We start from the raw sequence: 23,048 nt of genomic DNA, 5'->3' as shown, positions 1-23,048 counted from the left end.
CAAACGCATCTGATCAGATCAAAATCTGTTTGATCAGATGCTTTCACAAGCTGGTAATGGCTTGTTTACATGAGAGTGAAATCAGAAAAGACAAAATCCTCATTGCTTCTGGTTTCTGATGTCACACAGTGGGAGGAACAGCAGTTTCTCTCATTGTGTCCTAAGAAGTAGATGCTGCTGGCTGCATCCTTACTGGGCTCCCTGATGGGACAGAAGAGCGTGGTAAAGGTGGCGGGGAGGGGGGGAACATTCCACTGCCTGTAAAAGTAATCCAGCAGCTCTATAGCCACTAGGATTACTTTTGCATTGAAGGGAATTGTTAATAAAAATCCCCCTCTATGCACACAATTGTGTACCCCTCCACAGATGTGTACTTACAGGGTTAGTTCACCTTAACCAAAAAAACTGCCTGTGTGGGTCAGGGGAGCCTGCAGATAAAAATAAACTGACTAAAGTTGAATAATGCCCTTGCTATGTAAGGCCATTTATGTACCTCCCGAAGCCTGGTCTAAAAACTCCCAGAAGATGGCATCCCCTGTCCTACCTTGTCAGGGCCGCTGACAGGGCAGTACAACCGGCCCTGTTGTACCAGGCCTGTTCCGATCAGCTACACAGCGGAGGATGGGCAGCATGACAGTTCATTACTGTTTTTAAAAAAAGCTTTCCAAATTTCTCTCCTATTTGTTTATGGAGGGGGGGATATATCATTTTCCTGGCCCCCTGTCAGGTCAGTAGAGGGGTGAGCACAGTGGAGGGACTATTTTTTTTTATTGTCAGGGAGCATGTACATCATGCCAGCCTGCTATTCAATTAGTCCTGGCCAGCGGAGTGATAATTACTTTTATAGGCAGTGGGAGGGGGTCCCAGCACAGCCTTTACTTTTTAGGATGTGACCAGTAGCATCCGGTTCCTGGAACACAGAGAGAGGAATGAATGTTGTTCCTCCCACTGTGTGATATTATAAACCAGACGTGACAAGGATTTATCACTTCTGTATTACAGGTTGAATGGCATTATTTATGAAAAAAAAAAAAAATGCTGCCCTTTTAGTATTGATATTTTAGTCTTGTTAAATCTCAGCCTGTTGAGCCCCGGGAAGTTTTACCCCCTCCCCTTCATGACCAGGCCATTTTTTGCAATACAGCACAGCGTTATTTCAACTGATGCAGTCGTGTGACGCTGTACCCAAACAAAATTGACATCCTTTTTTTCTTACAAATAGAGCTTTCTTTTGGTGGTATTTGATCACCTCTGCATTTTTTTTTTGTGCGCTATAATAAAAAAAAAAGCAACAATTTTGAAAAAAAAAAAAGCAATATTTTTTACTTTCTGCTATAAAAAAAGTCTTCATCAATGTAGGCCAATATGTATTCTGCTACATATAAAAAAAATCCCAATAAGTATATATGGATTGGTTTGCACAAAAGTTATATCATCTACAAAATAGGACATAGATTTATGGAATTTGTGTATATTTATTACTAGTAATGGCGGCGATATGTGATTTTTTTTGTGGGACTGCGACATTGCGGCAGACAGATCAGATACCTAACTGACACTTCTTTGGGGAACCAGTCACAATAATACAGTGATCAGTGCTAAAAATATGCATTGTACTAATGACACTGGCAAGGAAGAGGTTAACATCAGGGGCGATCAAAGGGTTTAGTGTGTCCCTAGTGGGTGCTTGCTAAATGTGTGGGGGATGGATTCACTAGCTGAACACAGTGATTGATAGGGTAAAGGGAATAGCCATTTTATTTATGATTATCAAAACATGTATTTCGGATTTAGTATATACTGTGTATATATATTGGAGAGTGCAAAATCTGATGCAGCTGTGCATGGTAGCCAATCAGCTTCTAACTTCAACTTGTTAAATTAAGCTTTGACAAAAAACCTGAAGATGATTGGTTTCTATGCTGCACCAGATTTTGCACTCTCCAGTTTTAGAAAATCATTCCCAATGTATTGCACTGAAAATGTGGAAACGTCAATGGTAGTTCTTGGATCTACCAAGTTCACAGTATCTAATTCACTAGACTCTGAAGCATAGTATAAAGAATTATAAGAATACAAGGACAATGTTGTATAAAGAATTACCTTGTCAGGGTGAGGCCGGTGATTTCTGGCTCCTGATGATGTTGCGGCTCTGATAGGTTCCGTTTTGGAATAGGGTTTCCAGCCAAATTCATCACTGTACATGCTTACTCCAATGGGATCACACAAGTAGTATGGGTTCCTGTAGCTTTTAGAGGTCTTAGGGCTATGAAACAATAACATAATGAACATAAAAAGATATACTAGACCTTCAAAATGGGTAACAAAAGCTGCCAGGTACACCATGTGAATAGATGTGATGTAGATCCGTGTAAGATGACCATTCTGATGACATGTCTAGTAAAAGACTAACTAAAGCTTTTGTTAACCCACTGACACATAAACCTACAGCAGTACACTAATTACTTGGGTAGAAATGATTGGCCTATTTAGCATCCATTGTGCACATTGGTTGAACACTCTATAAAGAGTTAAAGGCACACTCCAGTCAAATATTATAATGTTGCATGTAAAGCCTCATCTGAGCACCCCTTTCCCTCTAAGAATACCCCCATTTTTATTTTTTGAAGCTGTCCTTAGACCGATTATGTAATGTCCCGAGAACTTGTTGCTTTTCTTTCCTTCATGGTGGGCAGTACCCTACGATGCAGAGAACAGTGCCAAGTAATAACAAGTGTATTGTTCTGTGCCGGATTCAACTCTGTGGTAGGTATTCAAAACCTTGGAGCCCCCCTCCTAGGTTTCAGAAGGTTTCTTATGCGCACGCTCTAGTGGGATAACATTAAACTAAGTAGTGTCCACATCGTCCGCTAGATGGAGAAGACTATCACTACTGTACTGTACATTACATGTACAGTATCTCACAAAAGTGAGTACAACCCTCACATTTTTGTAAATATTTTATTATATCTTTTCATGTGACAACACTGAAGAAATGACACTTTGCTGCAATGTAAATTAGTGAGTGTACAGCTTGTATAACAGTGTAAATTTGCTGTCCCCTCAAAATAACAACATTCAGCCATTAATGTCTAAACTGCTGGCAACAAGACTGTGTCTAAATTGGGCCCAAAGTGTCAATGATTTGTGCGGCCACCATTATTTTCCAGCACTGCCTTAACCCTCTTGGGCATGGAGCTTCACAGATTGCCACTGGAGTCCTTTTCCACTCCTTCATGACAACATCACTGAGCTGGTGAATGTTAGAGACCTTGCGCTCCTCCACCTTCCATTTGAGGATGCTCCACAGATGCTCAATAGGTTTTAGGTCTGGAGATGTGCCAGTCCATCACCTTTACCCTCAGCTTCTTTAGCATGGCAGTGGTCATCTTGGAGGTGTTTGGGGTCATTATCATGTTCGAATACTGCCCAGTCTGAAGGGAGGGGATCATGCTCTGCTTCAGTACGTCACAGTAAATGTTGGCATTCATGGTTCCCTCAATGAACTGTAGCTCCCTAGTACAAACAGCACTCATGCAGCCCCAGACCATGGCACTCCCACCACCATGCTTGACTGTAGGCAAGACAAACTTGTCTTTGTACTCCTCACCTGGTTGCTGCCACACACGTTTGATACCATCTAAACCAAATAAGTTTTATCTTGGTCTCATCAGACCACAGGACATGGTTCCAGTAATCCATGTCCTTTATCTGCTTGTCTTCAGCAAACTGCAGGCTTTCTTGTGCAGTATCTTTAGAAGAGGCTTCCTTCTGGGACGACAGCCATGCAGACCAATTTGATGCACTGTGTGGCATATGGTCTGACTGCTGACAGGCTGACACCCCACCCCTTCAACCTCTGCACCAATGCTGGCACCACTCATAGATCTATTTTCCAAAGACAACCTCTGGATATGGTGCTGAGCATGTGCACTCAACTTCTTTGGTCGACAATTGGTGAGGCCTGTTCTGAGTGGAACCTTACTTGTTAAACCGCTGTATGGTCTTGGCCTCCATGCTGCAGCTCAGTTCCAGGGTCTTGACAATCTTCTTATAGCCTAGGCCATCTTTATGTAGAGCAACAATTCTTTTTTTCAGATCCTCAGAGAGTTCTTTGCCAAGAGATGTCATGTTGAACTTCCAGTGACCAGTATGAGAGAGTGAGAGTGATAACACCAAATTTAGCGCACCTGCTCCCCATTCACACCTGAGACCTTGTAACATTAACGAGTCACATGACATCGGGGAGGGAAAATGGCTATCTGGGCCCAATCTGGACATTTTCACTTTTGTTGCCAGCGGTTTAGACATTAATGTCTATGTGTTGAGTTATTTTGAGGGGACAGCAAATTTACACTGTTATACAAGCTGTACATTCACTACTTTACATTGTATCAAAGTGTCATTTCTTCAGTGTTGTCACATGAAAAGATATAATAAAATATTTACAAAAATGTGAGCGGTGTACTCACTTTTGTGAGATAGTGTACATAGGTTGCACCAACATTTTTTTTACAAACTGACAGCTAAAGAAAGACAAGCTTTTAACAGGCAAACTGTAATGTGAACCCAATGTCTATGGGTTATGTTGTTATTGGGCGCATTACATTAACACAGTATTTTCTCTATAGTGCCTTTAATGGAACGTTTTTATTTCTTTAAATTGAGTCATCTTTTCATCTTTTGTAAACAATTTAAGAAAGCCTCATTGTAGTTTTCTTTCAAGTTTAAATCTATATTATTTTGATTTGTTGTTGAGAGGCCCTTAAAGTGCCAAGTGTAAAGTTTGGTGGAGGGGGAATTATGGTGTGGGGTTGTTTTTCAGGGGTTGGGCTTGGCCCCCTAGTTCCAGTGGAGGGAACTCTTAAGCCCTTGTACACATGGTCGGACATTCCAACGGAAAATTTCCGATCAGACCGTGTTGTCGGATAATCCGACTGTGTGTGGGCTCCATCTGACTTTTTCAGTTGGAATGTCCGACCAACAAAGTTTGAGAGCTGGATATAAAATTTTCCAACAACATTTGACATTGTCCGATCATTTGTAGAGAATTCCAATCGGACAAAGTGCCACGCATGCTCAGATCAAATTACAAGACCAAAGCTATTGGCTACTAACCTGAACGTAGTCCCGTCGTAACAACCGAACGTCATCACGTTCTGAACGATCGGATTTTCTGACAACTTTGTCCGACCGTGTGTATGAAACACCAGTTTCGGGAAAAATCCGATGGATTTTGTGGTCGGAATGTCCGACCGTGTGTAAAAGGGCTAAGGCATCAGCATACCAAGACATTTTGGACAATTTCATGCTTCCAACTTTGTGGGAACAGTTTGGGATGGCCCCTTCCTGTCCCAACATGACAGAGCACCAGTGCACAAAGCAAGGTCAATAAAGAGATGGAGGAGCGAGTTTTGAGTGGAGAAACTTGACTGGCCAGCAGAGTCCACTCCTGACCTCAACCCGATCGAGCACCTTTGGGGTGAATTAGAGTGGAGACTGCGAGCCAGGCCTTCTCGTCCCCATCAGTGCCTGACCTCACAAATGCGCTTCTGGAAGAATGGTCAAACATTCCCATAGACACACTACTAAACCTTGTGGACAGCCTTCGCAGAAGAGTTGAAGCCGTTATAGTTGCAAAGGGTGGGCCAACTCAATATTGAACTCTATGGACTAAGACTGGGATACCATTAAAGTGCATATGCATGTAAAAGCAGGTGTCAATCACATGACATGAACCAATTAGGAGAGAGTGGCAGGCGGGGCCAAGCTGCGCTCTGTGTGTGAATGTGCCAATTCATAGAAGCATGGCTCTGAAGTCAAGAGACTTGCTATTGAGAGCACTCAGCAGGGGGGAGGATCAAGTATCACCAGCCGGGGGACCCAAAAAGAAGAGGATCAGGGCTGTAAAGCATTTGCAAAGTCTTACAGTTGTTTCCTTAAAAAAAGCCACACCCTGAGTAGAAAAGCCTGTACCCTGCCAGCATGCCTTAGGGTGGGAGGATCAGTCTCTTTGTAGAGGTGTGGCATGCCCCCTGCTCAGCCAGAGCAGTAGGGGGCGAGTAAATCCTTTAAGAAGAGACCACTGCTTCTGCACAGAGAGTAAAGGTTCTGTTCTGCAGCATGCTGGCAGGACACAGGCTTCTCTACTCAGGCTATGTCTGCTTTATAAAGAAAATTAATTATAACACACAGAATACCTTTTGCTTTGATGCACTTTATTTAATTAGCTAATATAAACAGAAAATTAGCTTGGGCTTTAAACTGACCCGGGGACACAGCATATCTGCTACAGAACTCAGATCTGCTACAGAACACAGATCTGTTTATCCCGGCATGCTTATCTTCTGAGCCAGTGTATCCATGGCTTATGCACTGAACTTACTTTCAGCCCAGTAATGCCATGCCTACATACACTGGAGCATGAGACCTATGTGGGCAAGCCTGCCCAAAAATGTGCAAATAGGGCTACCCAGGCCTTTCCTACCAGGGAGTAGCCCAATCTACAACAGATTTTCCTATTCACTGTAAAGTGTAAATTAACACATATGTGCAGTCCTGATGGGTGCTGATCATCATTGTAGATCAGGAGGGATAAAAAGTAATCTTCTGTACACCTGCCGATGTGACCTCACATCTGCGATCTGCACCATCAAGATCTTAAATGCAGTACTGGGACAGGTTCAGCTAGTGACCAGGGCAAGGATGAGGAACTGCACCCCCTCACCACTGCTAATGCATGCCGTAGAATTGGTTTACTTTCCAGTGTCCATCTCTGTCCCCCTTGCTCCGCTGTGCCCAGGGCAGCTCCCCCCTGCCCACCCCTTGTCCTGGCCCTGCTTAACAGATTTCCCCAGCCTAAAGTTTTAGAAGTCGACCATAGGAATGCAAACAAACAACATATATATATATATATATATATATATATATATATATTTGTGATTTTGCTAAAGAAAGGTTTTTGTGGATCATCTGCACATGTTCAGGGGCATAATGAGAAGTAATTGTGACTTACCGTACAGCAGTAGTTGAAGGGAAGACTTTTTGTGGGTAGTCCCGATTCATTGATGTTTCATATGGATCCCATAAGTTCCCTCCTATATAAACAAGAAATAATGGGGGTTAGTTACTAACGGCAAATCCACTTTGCACTGCAAGTGAATAAAAGACGCTGTAGATCCGAGGGTGACATGCAAGGAAAATAAAAGACAGCATTTTAGCTTGCACATGATTGGATTATAAAATCAGCAGAGCTTCCCCTCATTTCAGATCTACCCCTCAGATTTAGAGCGACTGCACTTCCAAGTGCACTTGCAGTGCAAAGTGGATTTGCCTTTCGTAAATAACCCCCTATGTTCTTTGTGACAAAAATCAAATTCTTTAAGGGTGGCCACACATGTGACAATCTGTAAATATGAAAGACATTTTCCAGTCAAAGAACTATATAGGACCTATTTGAGTCAAAAAGTGAGAGGTCCTGTGCTATCATCAAGAAGGGGAACTTCTTTGAGTTGCTCTATTTTTAATGCTTGATAGCAGCTCAGAAGTCCAATGACTTGCAATTAAGCAAGCTGCTTTGTCTGGTATCTTTGCTCTGTTATGCCGCGTACACACGATCGGACATTGATCGGACATTCCGACAACAAAATCCATGATTTTTTTTTCCGACGGATGTTGGCTAAAACTTGTCTTGCATACACACGGTCACACAAATTTGGTCGGAAATTGCGAACGTCAAGAACGCAGTGACGTACGACAAGCCGAGAAAAATTAAGTTCAATAGCCAGTGCGGCTCTTCTGCTTGATTCCGAGCATGCATGGAACTTTGTGCGTTGGAATTGTGTACACATGATCGGAATTTCTGACAAACCAGATCTCAAATTTTGTGCGACGGAAATTCAAATGAAAAATGTCAGATGGAGCCAACAATTTCCGTCAAAAAGCTCCCATCGAACATTTTCCGTCAGAAAATCCGACCGTGTGTACACGGCATTAGAATTCTGTAGCCAACTATGAAAACTAAGTATGAAGTTCAATTGTTTTGGATATAAACTAGGACCACCTAGCTGGCTATTGTCTAATGTCGCGTACACATGACCGGACTTTCTGGCAGAAAAGGTCAGATGGAATCATTTCATTGGATATTCTGATCGTGTGTGGCTTCATCAGACTTTTTTCTTAAAAAATTCTGGCGGACCTAGAAATAGAACATGTTTTAAATCTTTCCAAATGAATCAATTCCTATCGGGAAAACCGTTCGACTGTATGCTATTCCGACGGACCAAATATGAGGCAAGGGCAGCTATTGGCTACTGGTTATTGAACTTCCTTTTCTAGTCCAGTCGTATGTCATCATGTTCTTAACAAACGGACTTTGGCGTGATCGTGTGTAGGCAAGCAAGTTTACTAAGCCTCCTTATAGGATTAGAATTTTCTCCTGTTGGTATTACACTTTAAAGTCATTGTAAAATGTTACTATATAATCATTTTCTTTACCCTTTATATTCAGTAGTATTAGTAGTATTTTACATTGATTTTCTTTGGTAAATATTAAAAATTGCATGTGTAAATTTTTTATAATCCTCCTTTTCAGACAGCAAGAAGTTAGCGCAAGCCTTTTTTTTCAGGATATCAGATATATGGTTTATTGCTGTGCTGACAATTTAGACACATACAGATAAATGAGACATCTGATTGACTACAAGGAGGGATGCAGACAGCGCCCTCTAGTGCCTTTATAAAGCAATGGTCTAAGTGCAGGGTTAGTGCTGGGCTTTCTTTTTAGATAGCCCAGCATGCACTGTACAAACTGAGACATAAAAGAATCCTGTAACAAAGGTTTATAAATGTTATAAAATGACACATAGTTTATATGGTTTAATCCATAAAAATGGCTACAAACCATTACACAGACTCCTTATATAGTCAACATTGCATACAACCACTTGCCAGCTAGGCACTTTCACCACCTTCCTGCCCAGGCCAATTTTCAGCGTTGTCACACTTTGAATTACAATTGTGCGATCATGCTACACTGTACCCATATGAAATTTGTATCAATACCAGGCAGCACCCCCCCCCCCTTTCCTGCCCAGGACAATTTTCAGCTTTCAGCATTGTCACACTATGAATGGCAATTTGCGCGGTCATACAACACTGCAACCATACAAATTTTTTTATAATTTTCTTCCCACAAATGGAGCTTTCTTTTGGTGGTATTTGTTCACCACTGGGGTTTTTATTTTTTGCTAAACAAACTAAAAAAGACTGAAATTTTTTAAAGAAAAAAACGTTTTTCTTTGTTTCTGTTAGAAATTTTTGTTTTCTCCTTCACGGATGGGCACTGATGAGGTGGCACAAATATTTAGAATTGATGGGCACTGATAGGTGGCACTGATATGCAGCACTGTGAGCACTGATAGGTACTCTGATAGGTGGCACTGATGGGCACTAATAGGTTGCCATGATGGGCACTGATAGGTGGCAACGATGGGCACTGATAGGTGGCACTGATGAGGAGGTACTGACAGGCATTACTGATGGGGCAATGATTGGCACTTTTATGGGCACTGATTGGCGATTTGGGTGGGCATTGATTTGCAGCTGTGGTGGGCACCTCTGATGGGGGCTGCGCTGATAATCAATGTTCTGATTATCAGCGCACACTCCCTCCTTTGACAGGAGAGCCGCTGATTGGCTCTCCCTGTCAGCGCGAATTGAGAAAAAGCTGATTACCGTCACATCCTGGTTCACGCTGTGATCTGCTGTGATTGACCACAGCTGATCATGTGGTAAAGAGCCTCCGTCAGAGGCTCCTTACCACAGTCGGAGATGCGGTGTATCAGAGTGACCACCGATCGCCGCACTGCTTGCCCCCGCGGGTGCACACTGGCTTGTTTTCTGAAAGACGTAATATGATGTCCAATCAGGATAATGGAACTACGATAGGGGGCACTGATGGGTACTGGTAGGCAGCACTGATGGGTGACACTGATGGCCACTGATAAGCGCTGATTGGCAGCACAGGTGGGCACTGTTGGGACTGCACTAATCAGGACACTGATAATCAGTGCCCTAATTATCAGTGTAGTTGTCCCTTTCGCACAAGCCAGTTATCGCATCTCCTCGCCTCATGCTCTCAGCATGAGGAAAGGAATGCTGAAAACCAACTTGTGTTTACATTGTGATCAGCTGTGATTGGATAGAGCTGATCATGTGGTAAAGGTCTGCTGTGACTGACCCTTTACCCCGATCTATGATCAGCTGTATCCTAAGGACAGGCGCGATCATGGGAGGATGTCATATGATGCCCTCCCAGCAAAGTGAGCCCGTGCTGTAGCCATCTTTCGGCTACAGCATGGGTGGGAAGCAGTTAATGTATGCAAATAAAAGTCTGACATGAGTACTGTACTTACTGTACTGCTGTCTGGTCCCTGTCTTATGTTTATCTTACTGAGAGATATATATTATATAATATATATATATATATATTATATAAAATTAAAGGTTACGTTTACCTTTGGAACATGTTACATGAGGGGTATTTAGGGGGGGGGGGGGGGGACATGTGACATGTTCCAGCTCCTGCCTCCTCTACTCTCACCCCCCCCTCCCCCAGTGACAGCAGCTAGGTGATCTTCTTCCCACACTTGCTGTCACAATTTTGAATGAATGAACTACATATACCCTTGGCCACCACAGCCATCCGCTGGTGAGCACTCTCATAGTTTATTGAGTCTTCCTGCAGTTCAGTAACTGTTGGCCCATATCGGAGGTACAGGCAGACAGTGTACTGAGAGTCTGCAGGATCCTGGCATTGCACCCGCAATATGCTGATCACGGGTGCAATGCTTTACAGGCTCCAGTCTAAAAAAAGAATAAGTGCACAATTTTTACCTGCAAAAAAGATCTGCATTATTATTTTTTTTTATATAAGTGTGAGGGGTTAGCTCGGCAGCGGGTGTGTGTGACCCCCTGGATGGGTTCACAACACAAAATCAGGCACAGCAGACAGCGTTGTAGGTGCAAAAAAACAAAAGATGCGGTTTATTTATGCTACATGCAGTGATACATATAACAGCCAAACAAAAATAAAACATGAAAATAAATCCTGGTCAGCTTGACCTCTAACTACACACTTAGATTCCCTGTCTAACAACTGAGAGCAGCCTTGTGCTGCCCCAGTCCCTGTCCCTGTTGTAGAGGTTTGCCACACAGGCGTTAACTCACCGCACAGAACAGGTGTCACACTCCCCAGTCTATACAACACAAAAACTGGTTCCAGGATGGAGCATCTCCCTAAGCATGCTGGGGTTTTTTGTAGAGGTCTTAATGAGCCCACTTACTTCAGCTGGGCTCATTAACTCTTCCCCTCTAATTGTAAAGGTCTGCATAAAGCCTGAATCTAGGGCACACATATTTCCCATCCTGGATACAACCAGGTGACTTTACCTGCGTGCTGCCACATACCCCCCCCCTCTTGTTTCAACCTTGGGGTTGTAACACAAGCAGTCAGACACGCATGTATCCGAGACAAAGCATCCACATTCCCCATTTTAACACCAGGGCGATGCTTAACTGTAAAGTTAAATTCTTGTAGGGCCAGGAACCACCTATTTACCCTTCTATTGGTCTCCTTGTTTTGAGCCATCCACTTTAAAGGAGCGTGATCAGTCACCAGGTCAAAGTGCCTACCTAGCAGATAGTACCGAAGGGAATCTAGAGCCCACTTCACTGCTAAACATTCCTTCTCAATCGTGGCGTAATTTACCTCATGGGACTTCAACTTCCTGCTGAGGTAAATGACTGGGTGCTCTTCCCCGTTCCAGACCTGGGATAACACTGCTCCTAACCCAACGTGTGATGCATCAGTTTGTACCACAAAGTCCTTAGAGAAGTCTGGTGAGTACAACACTGGCTGGCTACATAAGGCTGTTTTTAAGGACTGAAATGCTTCTTCAGCCTCTGGGGACCATTTAACCATGACCGACTCTTTCCCTTTTGTCAGGTTGGTGAGGGGCACAGCCTGAGAAGCAAAATGGGGAATGAATCGTCGATAATAGCCAGCGATTCCCAGAAAGGCTCGTACCTGTTTCTTGCTGTTGGGACGTGGCCAACTCTGTATGGCCTCGACTTTATTGACTTGGGGTTTTATCACCCCCCTCCCAATAGTGTACCCAAGATATTTGGCCCCCTCCTGTCCAATGGTACACTTCTTTGGATTGGCCGTAAACCCAGCTTCCCGGATAGAGTCTAGGACTGCTTGTACTTTCGGCAAATGTGAGACCCAGTCTGTGCTATGGATAATCACATCATCCAGGTAAGCTGCAGCATATTTCTGATGGGGCCTCAGAATCTTATCCACTTTCCGCTGGAATGTTGCCGGTGCATTCTGTAACCCAAACGGCATTCTCTTATATTGGAATGACCCATCTGGGGTTACAAACGCAGTTTTCTCCTTGGCCGACTCGGCCAGGGGAATTTGCCAATAGCCTTTGGTGAGATCAAGAGTTGTCATATATCGGGCTGTTGCCAGCCGGTCAATCAACTCATCTATACGCGGCATGGGGTAGGTGTCAAATTTTGTAACTTTATTTAAATTGTCGAAAATCGTTACAAAACCGCCAGCTCCCATCAGGTTTGGGCACTAGTACGATAGGACTGGACCAGTCACTCTGGGACTCCTCTATCACACCCAATTCCAACATCCTTTGAACCTCCCCACGTATTGCCTCCCGTCGGGCCTCTGGTATTCTATAAGGTTTTAGTTTTACCCTTTCTCCTGGCGGGGTGATAATGTCATGCTCTACGCCAGATGTTTGTCCCGGAAGCTCAGAGAAAATCTCTTTGTTACGAAGTACAAACTCTTTAACCTCCTGTTGTTGGGGTTTCGATAAGGTGTCTGCTATTCCAACCTCAGGAACTAAGCAATCAGGCTGTACTTGTGACAAAGTCTCTGCGACTAGGGATTCCCTATCCCTCCAGGCTTTCAGCAGATTGACGTGATAGATCTGCTCCGGCTTTCGCCTTCCTGGCTGTCTAACCCTGTAGTTCACCTCACTAATTTTTTCAATTACTTCATATGGACCTTGCCATTTGGCCAGAAATTTGCTTTCAACCGTAGGGACTAGAACCAAGACCCTATCCCCCGGGGAAAAAGTACGGGTCTTGGCCCCACGGTTGTACACTCTCTGCTGTGCTAACTGCGCTTGGGTTAAATGTTCCTTTATGATTGGCATTACCTGTGCAATTCTGTCTTGCATCAGGGCGACATGCTCAATCACGCTCCTGTGAGGAGAACTCTAATTTTCCCAAGTTTCCTTGGCGATATCCTGCAGCCCTCTTGGGTGTCTCCCATAGAGCAACTCGAAGGGTGAGAAACCCGTAGAGGATTGGGGTACCTCCCTAATGGCAAACATTAGATAGGGTATTAGACAGTCCCAATTCTTTCCATCTCTATCCACCACCTTCTTTAACATTTGTTTAAGGGTTTTGTTGAATCTTTCAACCAACCCGTCTGTTTGGGGGTGATACACAGATGTACGCAATTGCGTCACTTTGTACAACTTGCATAATTCTTTCATAACCCGGGACATAAAGGGTGTACCTTGGTCCGTAAGCAGTTCCTTACAAATACCCACGCGGCTAAAAACAAGAGATAGCTCTTTGGCTATGGTTTTGGCCGAGGTATTTCGGAGAGGAATTGCTTCCGGATAACGGGTGGCATAGTCCAATATAACCAAAATGTACTGATGGCCCCTGGCGGACTTCATTATCGGACCTACCAAATCCATTGCGATCCTTTCAAAGGGGACCTCAATGATAGGAAGAGGTACCAGCGGGTTACGGAAATGTGGCATAGGTGCCGACTTCTGACACACAGGGCGGGAGGAACAATAATTTTCTATTTCCTTCATGACCCCAGGCCAATAGAATCTCTGCAATACCCTCTCTCTGGTTTTCTCTGTCCCCAGATGACCTCCCAGAATGTGCCCATGAGCCAATTCTAACACCAACTTCCTGTAAGCTTTGGGCACTACAAGTTGCTCAATGGTTTCTTCTGCCCTTTGAGCCACTCGATACAGCAGGTCCCTTTCCATAGTGAAGTAAGGATAAGGGCAAGTCTTATCTGGGTTCACTAACTCGCCATCTATTTTCACCACATTTTCCCGTGCCTTTATTAGGGTGGGGTCTTTTAACTGTTCTGTGGCAAAATTTTCCCTGTGAACCTCAAGATCCGAAAACTCCACAGACGGCATGTTTTCATCTGAGGATGTTGGCTCCTCCCCAGTTTCTCGAGTTTCCCCCGCCAATACCGACAAGGGAAATTCAGGAGAGTCCTCACCACTCCCAGAGGAATTCTGGTCATCTTCCTGGTTTATAGGGGCACCAGTGGGGGGCTCAGGACAATCCCAGAGTTCCCAGAATTTTGGAAAATCCCTTCCCACAATAGCATCATGTGGTAAGTGAGACACTAACCCCACCTGATGAGAGGTTACCTTTGGGGGTCTCAAAAAACACTGAAGTTACAGGATACTCTCGGGTGTCCCCATGCACACAAATAACAGCCACCCTGTTCCTCCCAGAGACCTCTTTAGTAACTAATTCAGCTTTTATCAATGTTACCAGACTACCTGAATCCAGCAACACATCAACATTTCTACCATTAATACACATTTTACATAAATGTTTCTCAGGTCCCCGAATGGCAGTGCATGCAACTGTCGCAAACAGCGACTGACGTCTCTCCCTTATAAAGTCACATTGCATAGGCTCATCCACAACGGGGCAATTGGCTGCAATATGTCCCTCTTGCCGGCAGCGGTAGCAAATAATCTTTTTCGCTGTCTCTTGCAGCATGGGCTTCCTGGGCGGCTCCCGCCAGACCTTAGGTAGAACTCCCACCCTCTCACTCTCTCCACCCTCACCCCTTGGAGTCATCTTACCCGCCACTGGGAATGATCTGGTCTTAGGGTGGAAAGTCCGTGAGTCCCTGGAAGAGGTGGTCAGGTTCTCTGTAGCCAAGTACCTCTCAACCAGATCCACAAGTTTATCTGCATTTTCTGGGTCTCCATGGCTTACCCATTTTTGGATGGCAGTAGGAAGAGCTCTCAGGAAACGATCCATAACAACACGTTCCACAATGTTTGGTGCGGTCAAAGTCTCTGGCTGCAGCCACTTCCTGCTCAGGTGAATGAGATCATACATTTGAGATCTGGGGGGGTTTTCCAACCTGAAAAGTCCAATTATGCACACGCTGAGCCCGGACGGCCAGGGTGACACCCAGCCGTGCCAATATTTCTGTTTTTAGCACCACATAGTCTTTTGCTTGGTCAGGCTCTAGGTCATAATAAGCTTTCTGCGATTCCCCAGTTAACAGAGGGGCCACCAGTCCAGCCCATTGCTCCTTAGGCCACTTTTCCCTTTCAGCAGTCCTTTCAAATGTGGTCAAAAACACCTCTGAATCATCCTCTCCAGTCATTTTTGTCAATAAACGGCTCACACCAAAGGATGCGGTATTATTGTAACCACTTGCTTCATTGGTCTGCGGACGTTGCTGTATTAATGTCTCTATTTTCTGTTGAAAATTCTGCTCTTGTTTCTGCAATAGGTCTATAAAGCGGGCTTCAGATTGCTGCTGTGCTTGTTGCTGAGCTTCCAAACTCTGCAGGTGAGCTTTCTGCTGAGCTTCCAGACTCTGCTGGTGAGCTTTCTGCTGGGCTGCAAGGCTCTGTTGTTGAGCTGCAAGGCTCTTTTGTAAAGCTGCATTTGTTTGCTGCTGATTTGCATTTGCTTGCTGCTGGTTTGCATTTGCTAGAGCCAGCTGTCTCAGTATCTCCTCCATGCTGGCCTTTAAAAAAAAATGAAAAAAAAAACTGCCAAAATTCTCCACCAACTGTGAGGGGTTAGCTCGGCAGCGGGTGTGTGTGACCCCCTGGATGGGTTCACAACACAAAATCAGGCACAGCAGACAGCGTTGTAGGTGCAAAAAAACAAAAGATGCGGTTTATTTATGCTACATGCAGTGATACATATAACAGCCAAACAAAAATAAAACATGAAAATAAATCCTGGTCAGCTTGACCTCTAACTACACACTTAGATTCCCTGTCTAACAACTGAGAGCAGCCTTGTGCTGCCCCAGTCCCTGTCCCTGTTGTAGAGGTTTGCCACACAGGCGTTAACTCACCGCACAGAACAGGTGTCACACTCCCCAGTCTATACAACACAAAAACTGGTTCCAGGATGGAGCATCTCCCTAAGCATGCTGGGGTTTTTTGTAGAGGTCTTAATGAGCCCACTTACTTCAGCTGGGCTCATTAACTCTTCCCCTCTAATTGTAAAGGTCTGCATAAAGTCTGAATCTAGGGCACACATATTTCCCATCCTGGATACAACCAGGTGACTTTACCTGCGTGCTGCCACAATAAGACAAACTTATCATTTGAGTCTAGGTTCATATATGTGCGATCTTAGACATCGCATGTGATTCGCACGCCCACCACAGGTGCCGATATGCGATGTCTGTGCAGTGCGAGTTCCGAACTCGCACAAAAATAGTGCAGGAACTTTTTTTGGCCGCATTAGAATAGGATCGCATGGTTGTTCTCACCTATGCAATCTGATTCATGTGCAAGTTCACACATGAACACCGATCTTGGGGTGTCATTAACAATATACTGACACCCGCAGTGGTTTGCAGAGGGCAGTGTGAACTGGCTACGGGAGAGATGCAATGCGGGAACCGGCGTTGTAATCGTGATGGTTCCCGCATAGCACATATGTGAACCGAAGCTAATAGTAGCACAGAAATTTGTAACAGAAGATACTTCTAAAAAGTGCAATTCTCCAGAACATACCTTAGATACATTTCCCTGCCCAACTCCCTGAATCAATTTTACTGCCTATATTTACAGAGCCCACCGGAGCATTGCAGGAAAATATCCCACTAAATGATGTCCCTCATAGAGCTGGGTCTTCTTGCCCATTCACATTGTCAGTTTTGCGCTACAGTGAGGCTCGGCAGGGGAGGTGCGATGCTTCCTTTATTCATCTTTATTTGAAGTGCTTAGCTGTGACTTGCATTCTTCCAATGCAGAAAAGTGCCAGTTACTTCACTATGTGCGAACGAGCCCTTCCTCTTACCTGAGCCATGACTGGACTACAACAAGCAGAAGAAGAAAACGCACAGAAGAGTTCAAATGGACTGCATGTGTAGCTGTCAAAAAGGAAAGATTTTTCAAGCCAAGTGTTGGGAGTTATGCTATGTGCAATATATTTATTACCACTAGGAGGTGTATGCTCAAAAGAACTGGCAATACATAGCATACAGCAGTGTTTCTTACCCTTTTTTCTGCGAAAGCACCCTTAAAAAGCAGTAGCAAACCGCCAGAAAAAATAAATAGCAATCATAACTAGTAAAGGTTCGAAAGTGGAGTTTAATTTCACTTTAAAAATGATGCACAATCTCGATGCCCCCTTATTCTAAATATAAAAAAACTAAACAAATCGTTTTACATAATGCAGCAACATTAAACACATTTCAGACACCCGACATTAGAGGTGATTTATTCTTACAAAACAAACAAGACTTTTTACGGGGCTAAAGACCAGTATTCCAGCATTTCTTTATACGCTCCGTTTCTCTTGCTCATTCAGCTAAAGTGCTGACAGAGGGGGACAAAAACATAGATGGTCTCAGGTGCCCAATATCCTCCTTATCAACAGTCGTTAAAATACCAATAGTAAGCCCAAGATTGTAATTCTGCACAACTAAGATGATTGTAAAGGCAGCATGTTTTTTTTAACCTTACTGAATTCTATGCAGTAAAGTAAAAAACCTTCTCCTTGGTCTCGTTGGTACCGAGTGCTATCTTCTTCACATTCAGTTGGTGTCGGGCTCTCCAGTCTTATTACTGATATGGACTTAGTTGCTTGAAGCATTATCAGATCTGGAATCCTGAATGTTGTATGGACCTTTCAATTTAAAATCCTTACTTACTTTTGCTGGCTATTGAATACCATTAGTGTATAACATTGCATATTCATTTTTATTTTCTTGTTTCTAAGCACATAATTCTCTTATGTTTATATTTATGGTATACAGCATGCTTCTGTTATTAGAAAGAACTTGTCCGTGCCTTTCTAGAGGAGTCACAGCAAGGCAGAGTCACAGACAGAGGAGAGGATGGGGCAGAAGTTGGGGCTCAGCCACGAAGAAAAGAAGAAAAAGGTCATGTTTGTGTCTCTGGACTATTACCATACAAAATATCTAGGGCTGAAACAACTAATCGATTAATCGACAACTAATCGATTATGAAATTAATCGATTACTATTTTCATAATCGATTAATCGGCCAGTAACAAAATGGGGTTAAAGTTAATGAGTCTGATGATATTTACCAGATTGATCCTTTAAAAGTATATATCTCCTCTAATAGTATATACACTATATACACTCTAATAGTATAAACACTATATCTCTCCTCTAATATTATATACAGTATATCTCTCCTCTAACAGGGGCGTAACTATAGGGGGTGCAGCAGTCGCGACCGCAACCGGGCCCTGTGATGCAGGGGGCCCATGCAGCCCCCTCTACATATGGCCGGCAGCAGCATAGGCAGCTAGAACACACTATTACATACCCCCTCCATATCCCCCTGGGGACAGGGACCCCTTCTCACGTGGGGACAGGGACCCCTTCTCACCTGGGGGCAGTAACTTCATCTGCCCTGGAGAAAAGGACCTCTTCTCTTCTGGGGACGGGGACCCAATCCTGCCTAGGGACAGTCCCCCAATGGGGCACCTAAAAATGTAAAAAAATAAATAAATAAAAACTGCTGATACCAGTGGTGGAACTACAGGGCTCACAAAGGTCATACCTGTGACCACGCCCTGGAGTTCCACCGTCGGACTCGGAGGGAAGGGCCCTGGCTGGGGTTCAGGGGGGCCCTTCATGGTTTCTTGCATCGGGCCCTGAAGGTTCTAGTTACGCCACTGTCCTCTAATATTATATACAGTATATCTCTCCTCTAATGGTATATACAGTATATCTCTTCTAATGGTATATACAGTATATCTCTTCTAATGGTATATACAGTATATCTCCTCTAATAGTTTATACAGTATATCTCCTCTAATAGTATATGCAGTATATCTCTCCTCTAATAGTATATACAGTATCTCTCCTCTAATAGTATATACAGTATATAGCCTATAATAGTCTATACAGTATATCTCTTCTAATAGTATATACAGTATATCTCTTCTAATAGTATATACAGTATATCTCCTCTAATAGTATATACAGTATATCTCCTCTAATAATATATACAGTATATCTCCTCTAATAGTATATACAGTATATCTCTAATAGTATATACAGTATATCTCTTCTGTCTGTTATTCTCAGAGTGGATTAGATATTTTGCTCCCTAACCATATAGGTTATTTATATTTACCACTGCATATAGGGACATTTAAGAATAAATTGCCTTTTTTTTAAACTTTACATATTAACTAAATTATACACCACACTTTTTTTTTTAAGGTTATTAACTGATTAATCAATCAAAACAATAATTGGTCAACTAATCGATTATGAAAATAATCATTAGTTGCAGCCCTAAAAATATCTTTAATGCCAAAGGTCAATACAAACCCCAGAAGGGTCGGGTGGTGGGAGACACTATGTCTAAATTTAAAGTAGGTTATTTCGTACAGGTGTGTTGTGCAGACCGCAATACTAACTTCTGACAATTGGTTCATACAACAAACAAGGCTACTTACTGTATCCTGTAGTCAAGGTGGTATTTGAAAAGCTGCAGTGCCATCTACAGTGCCTTGAAAAAGTATTTATACCGCTTGAAATTTTCCACATTTTGTCATGTTACAACCAAAAAAGGTAAATGTATTTTATTGGGATTTTATGTAATAGACCAACACAAAGTGTTGTGTGAAACGCGTCAGCTCTTGTCCGTTCTGCTGTGGCATGTTTTTGTGATTTATTCACTTAATAAAGGCGAAAATATTTTTTTTTTGAGTACGGCTGTCCAGGACTCTCTTTCTCAAAAACGTAATTGCTATAAGCATTGCCAGCATCTGTGTCTTCCAGCTTAAAGTGGTTGTAAACCCTTACAAACCACTTTGACCTACAGGTAAGCCTAGATTAAGGCTTACCTGTAGGTCCAAGAAATATCTCCTAAACCTACACGGTTTAGGACAGGGCTCGACAAAACCCGGGCGCCCGGTCGCATTTGCGACTAGAATTCCAGACCTGGCGCCTGGGGCAGCACAGCTGGGGGTATGCTGTCTCCGCGGCCCCCCCCCCGGCGCGATCGCGTCGGGCCGCGCCGCCGCCGGCCGGTAATTTAGCCCCCGGCTTTGAGGCCTTCTACGATCCTATGGTTCCTTCTGTAATCTGGCGCCCTCTTGTGGTGGCCGTTGGAATTACAACCAGCAATGCTAATGGATGCAATGCTAATTTTCCCTGCCTGCCAGCCTATCTTCCTTCCCTTTACTCAGAACCCCTAAAAATTATATATATATTTTATTCTAACACCCTAGAGAATAAAATGGTGGTCGTTGCAATACTGTCTGTCACACCGTATTTGCACAGCGGACTTACAAGCGCACTTTTTTGGGGAAAATGTATTTAATAAAAAAAAAAAAATAAGACAACAGTAAAGTTAGCCCAATTTTTTTTAATATTGTGAAAGATAATGTTGCGTAGAGTAAATCGATACCAAACATGTCATGCTTCAAAATTGCGCCCGCTCATCGAATGGCGACAAACTTTTACCCTTTAAAATCTCCATAGGCGACATTTAAAAAATTCTACAGGTTGCACTTTTTAAGTTACAGAGGAGGTCTCTATTTTTTTTTTATTTTAACTTTTATTTTTATTTTTTTCACTGTTCTTTAAAAAAAAAAAAAATGTGTCACTTTTGTTCCTATTACAAGGAATGTAAAAATCCCTTGTAATAGAAAAAAGCATGACAGGTCCTCTTGTATATGAGATCTGGGGTCAGAGAGACCTCACATCTCAATTTACACTAAAATGCAATTTAAAAAAAAAATTGTCATTTGAAAAAAATAAATAAAATGTCCCTCTAAGAGCTATGGGGGGCAATGACTTGGAGACAGGTGAGGGGCTTGGGGCTATCTTCCCCTCACTTGTCTCCATGTCAGGCCAGGGACAGGCCCAGATTGCCGTCACGGACCCGGCTCCTAACTTTTTTAGCTGGCTCCTAGATTCCAAGCAAATTTGTCAACCCCTGGTTTAGGAGATATTTACTAAAAGACAGTGACAGCTGTCTAACGGCGATATGCAGTTAGTGGCGGCTCCCGTGCGCATACGCGGGAGTGACGTCATCGCTTCTCCAGCGCTGTGAGTGGCTGGAGCAGCGATACCCGATGGATGCTCCGGACTACAGGGGACAGCAGTGACATCGCTGGCTCTTGTGTCAGGTAAGTGACACATAATGGGCTACTATGCGATGCATAGTAGCCCATTATACTTTACCTTTGCAGGGAGACAAAGAGGAAGTAAACCTACCAGGGTTTACTTCCTCTTTAAAGGAAAGGTTTGTTCCTGGTTGACCTGCCTGGAGCAGTGATATCTCTTTCTCTGCCTGTCATGCTGTATTGGTATTGCAAGGGATGTTTACATTTCTTGCGATAGCAATAAAAGTGATAAAAATAAAAAATAAAAAAACAATTAAAAGGACAGTGTAAAAATAAAAGAATGTAATAAAATAAAGAAAACATTTTTTAAAGCACCAGCCCCCGTGCTCGCACACAGTGGTGAACGCATATGTAGGTCACGCCCACATGTTTAAACGGTGTTCAAATCACATATGTGAGGTATCCCCGCAAACGTCAGAGTGAGAGTAATAATTCTAGCACAAGACCTTCTCTGTAACTCATAGTTACATAGTAGGCGAGGTTGAAAAAAGACACAAGTTCATCGAGTCCAACCTATGTGTGTGATTATATGTCAGTATTACCTTATTTACCCCTGTATGTTTTGGTCGTTCAGGAGTTAACCTAATAGTTTTTTGAAACTATTGATTGAGACCACCGCCTGTGGAAGGGAATTCCACATCCTTACCGCTCTTACAGTAAAGAACCCTCTACGTAGTTTATAGTTAAACCTCTTTTCTTCTCATTTTAATGAGTGGCCACGAGTCATGTTAAACTCCCTTCTGCAAAAAAGTTTTATCTTTATTGTGGGGTCACCAGTATGGTATTTGTAAATTGAAATCATATCCCCTCTCTCAAACGTCTCTTCTCCAGAGAGAATAAGTTCAGTGCTCGCAACCTTTCTTCATAACTAATATCCTCCAGACCCTTTATTAGCTTTGTTGCCCTTCTTTGTACTCACTCCATTTCCAATACATCCTTCCTGAGGACTGGTGCCCAGAACTGGACAGCATGCTCGAGGTGTGGCCGGACCAGAGTCACACAGAGTGAGAATTATCGCTTAATCCCTTTTTAATGCATGCCAATATTCTGTTTGCTTTGTTAGCAACAGCTTTGCATTGCATGCCATTGTTGAGCCTATCATCTACTAGGACCCTCAGGTCCTTTTCCATTCTAGATTCCCCCAGAGGTTCTCCCCCCAGTGTAAAGATCGCCTTCATATTTCTGCCACCCAAATGCATTATTTTCCATTTTTCTACATTAAACCTAATTTTCCGTGTAATTGCCAACCCCATTAATTTGTTCAGATCTCCTTGCAAGGTTTCCACATCCTGCAGAGAAGTTGGCGACAGAGCAAGAGATTGAACGGTTTACCCCATCCTCCAGGTCGTTTATGAATGAACTAAATAGGATTGGTCCCAGCACAGAACCCTGGGGGACCCCACTACCCACCCCTGACCATTCCGAGTATTCCCCATTTATCACCACCCTCTGAGCTTGCCCTTGTAGCCAGGTTTCAATCCATGTACTCACTCTATGGTCCATGCCAACAGACCTTATTTTGTACAGTAAACGTTTATGGGGAACTGTATCAAATGCTTTTGCAAAATCCAGATACACTA

The 23,048-nt window shown here is 43.3% G+C and overlaps 1 protein-coding gene across 2 annotated transcripts in view; it reads right to left on the bottom strand.

Annotated features, from left to right (window-relative positions):
• The window catches only part of TEX26 (testis expressed 26), a 149,043-nt gene that overhangs the window by 21,627 nt on the left and 104,368 nt on the right, over positions 1 to 23,048 (bottom strand). For both annotated transcript variants that reach the window (XM_077484092.1, XM_077484091.1), the window contains exons 3-4: positions 7,016 to 7,097; positions 2,104 to 2,266 (exon numbers count right to left, since the gene is read on the bottom strand). In XM_077484092.1, the coding sequence (XP_077340218.1) occupies positions 2,104 to 2,266; positions 7,016 to 7,097 (245 nt within the window). The remainder of the gene's footprint in view (positions 1 to 2,103; positions 2,267 to 7,015; positions 7,098 to 23,048) is intronic.

Source organism: Lithobates pipiens, unplaced genomic scaffold, assembly GCF_037356315.1.
Source record: "Lithobates pipiens isolate NorthernLeopardFrog02 unplaced genomic scaffold, aLitPip1_a1.2 Scaffold_16, whole genome shotgun sequence".
In the NCBI taxonomy this organism is placed as follows: domain Eukaryota; kingdom Metazoa; phylum Chordata; class Amphibia; order Anura; family Ranidae; genus Lithobates; species Lithobates pipiens.
Note: the sequence above shows the minus strand (reverse complement) of the source record. Positions and strands in the feature narration are given on the sequence as shown.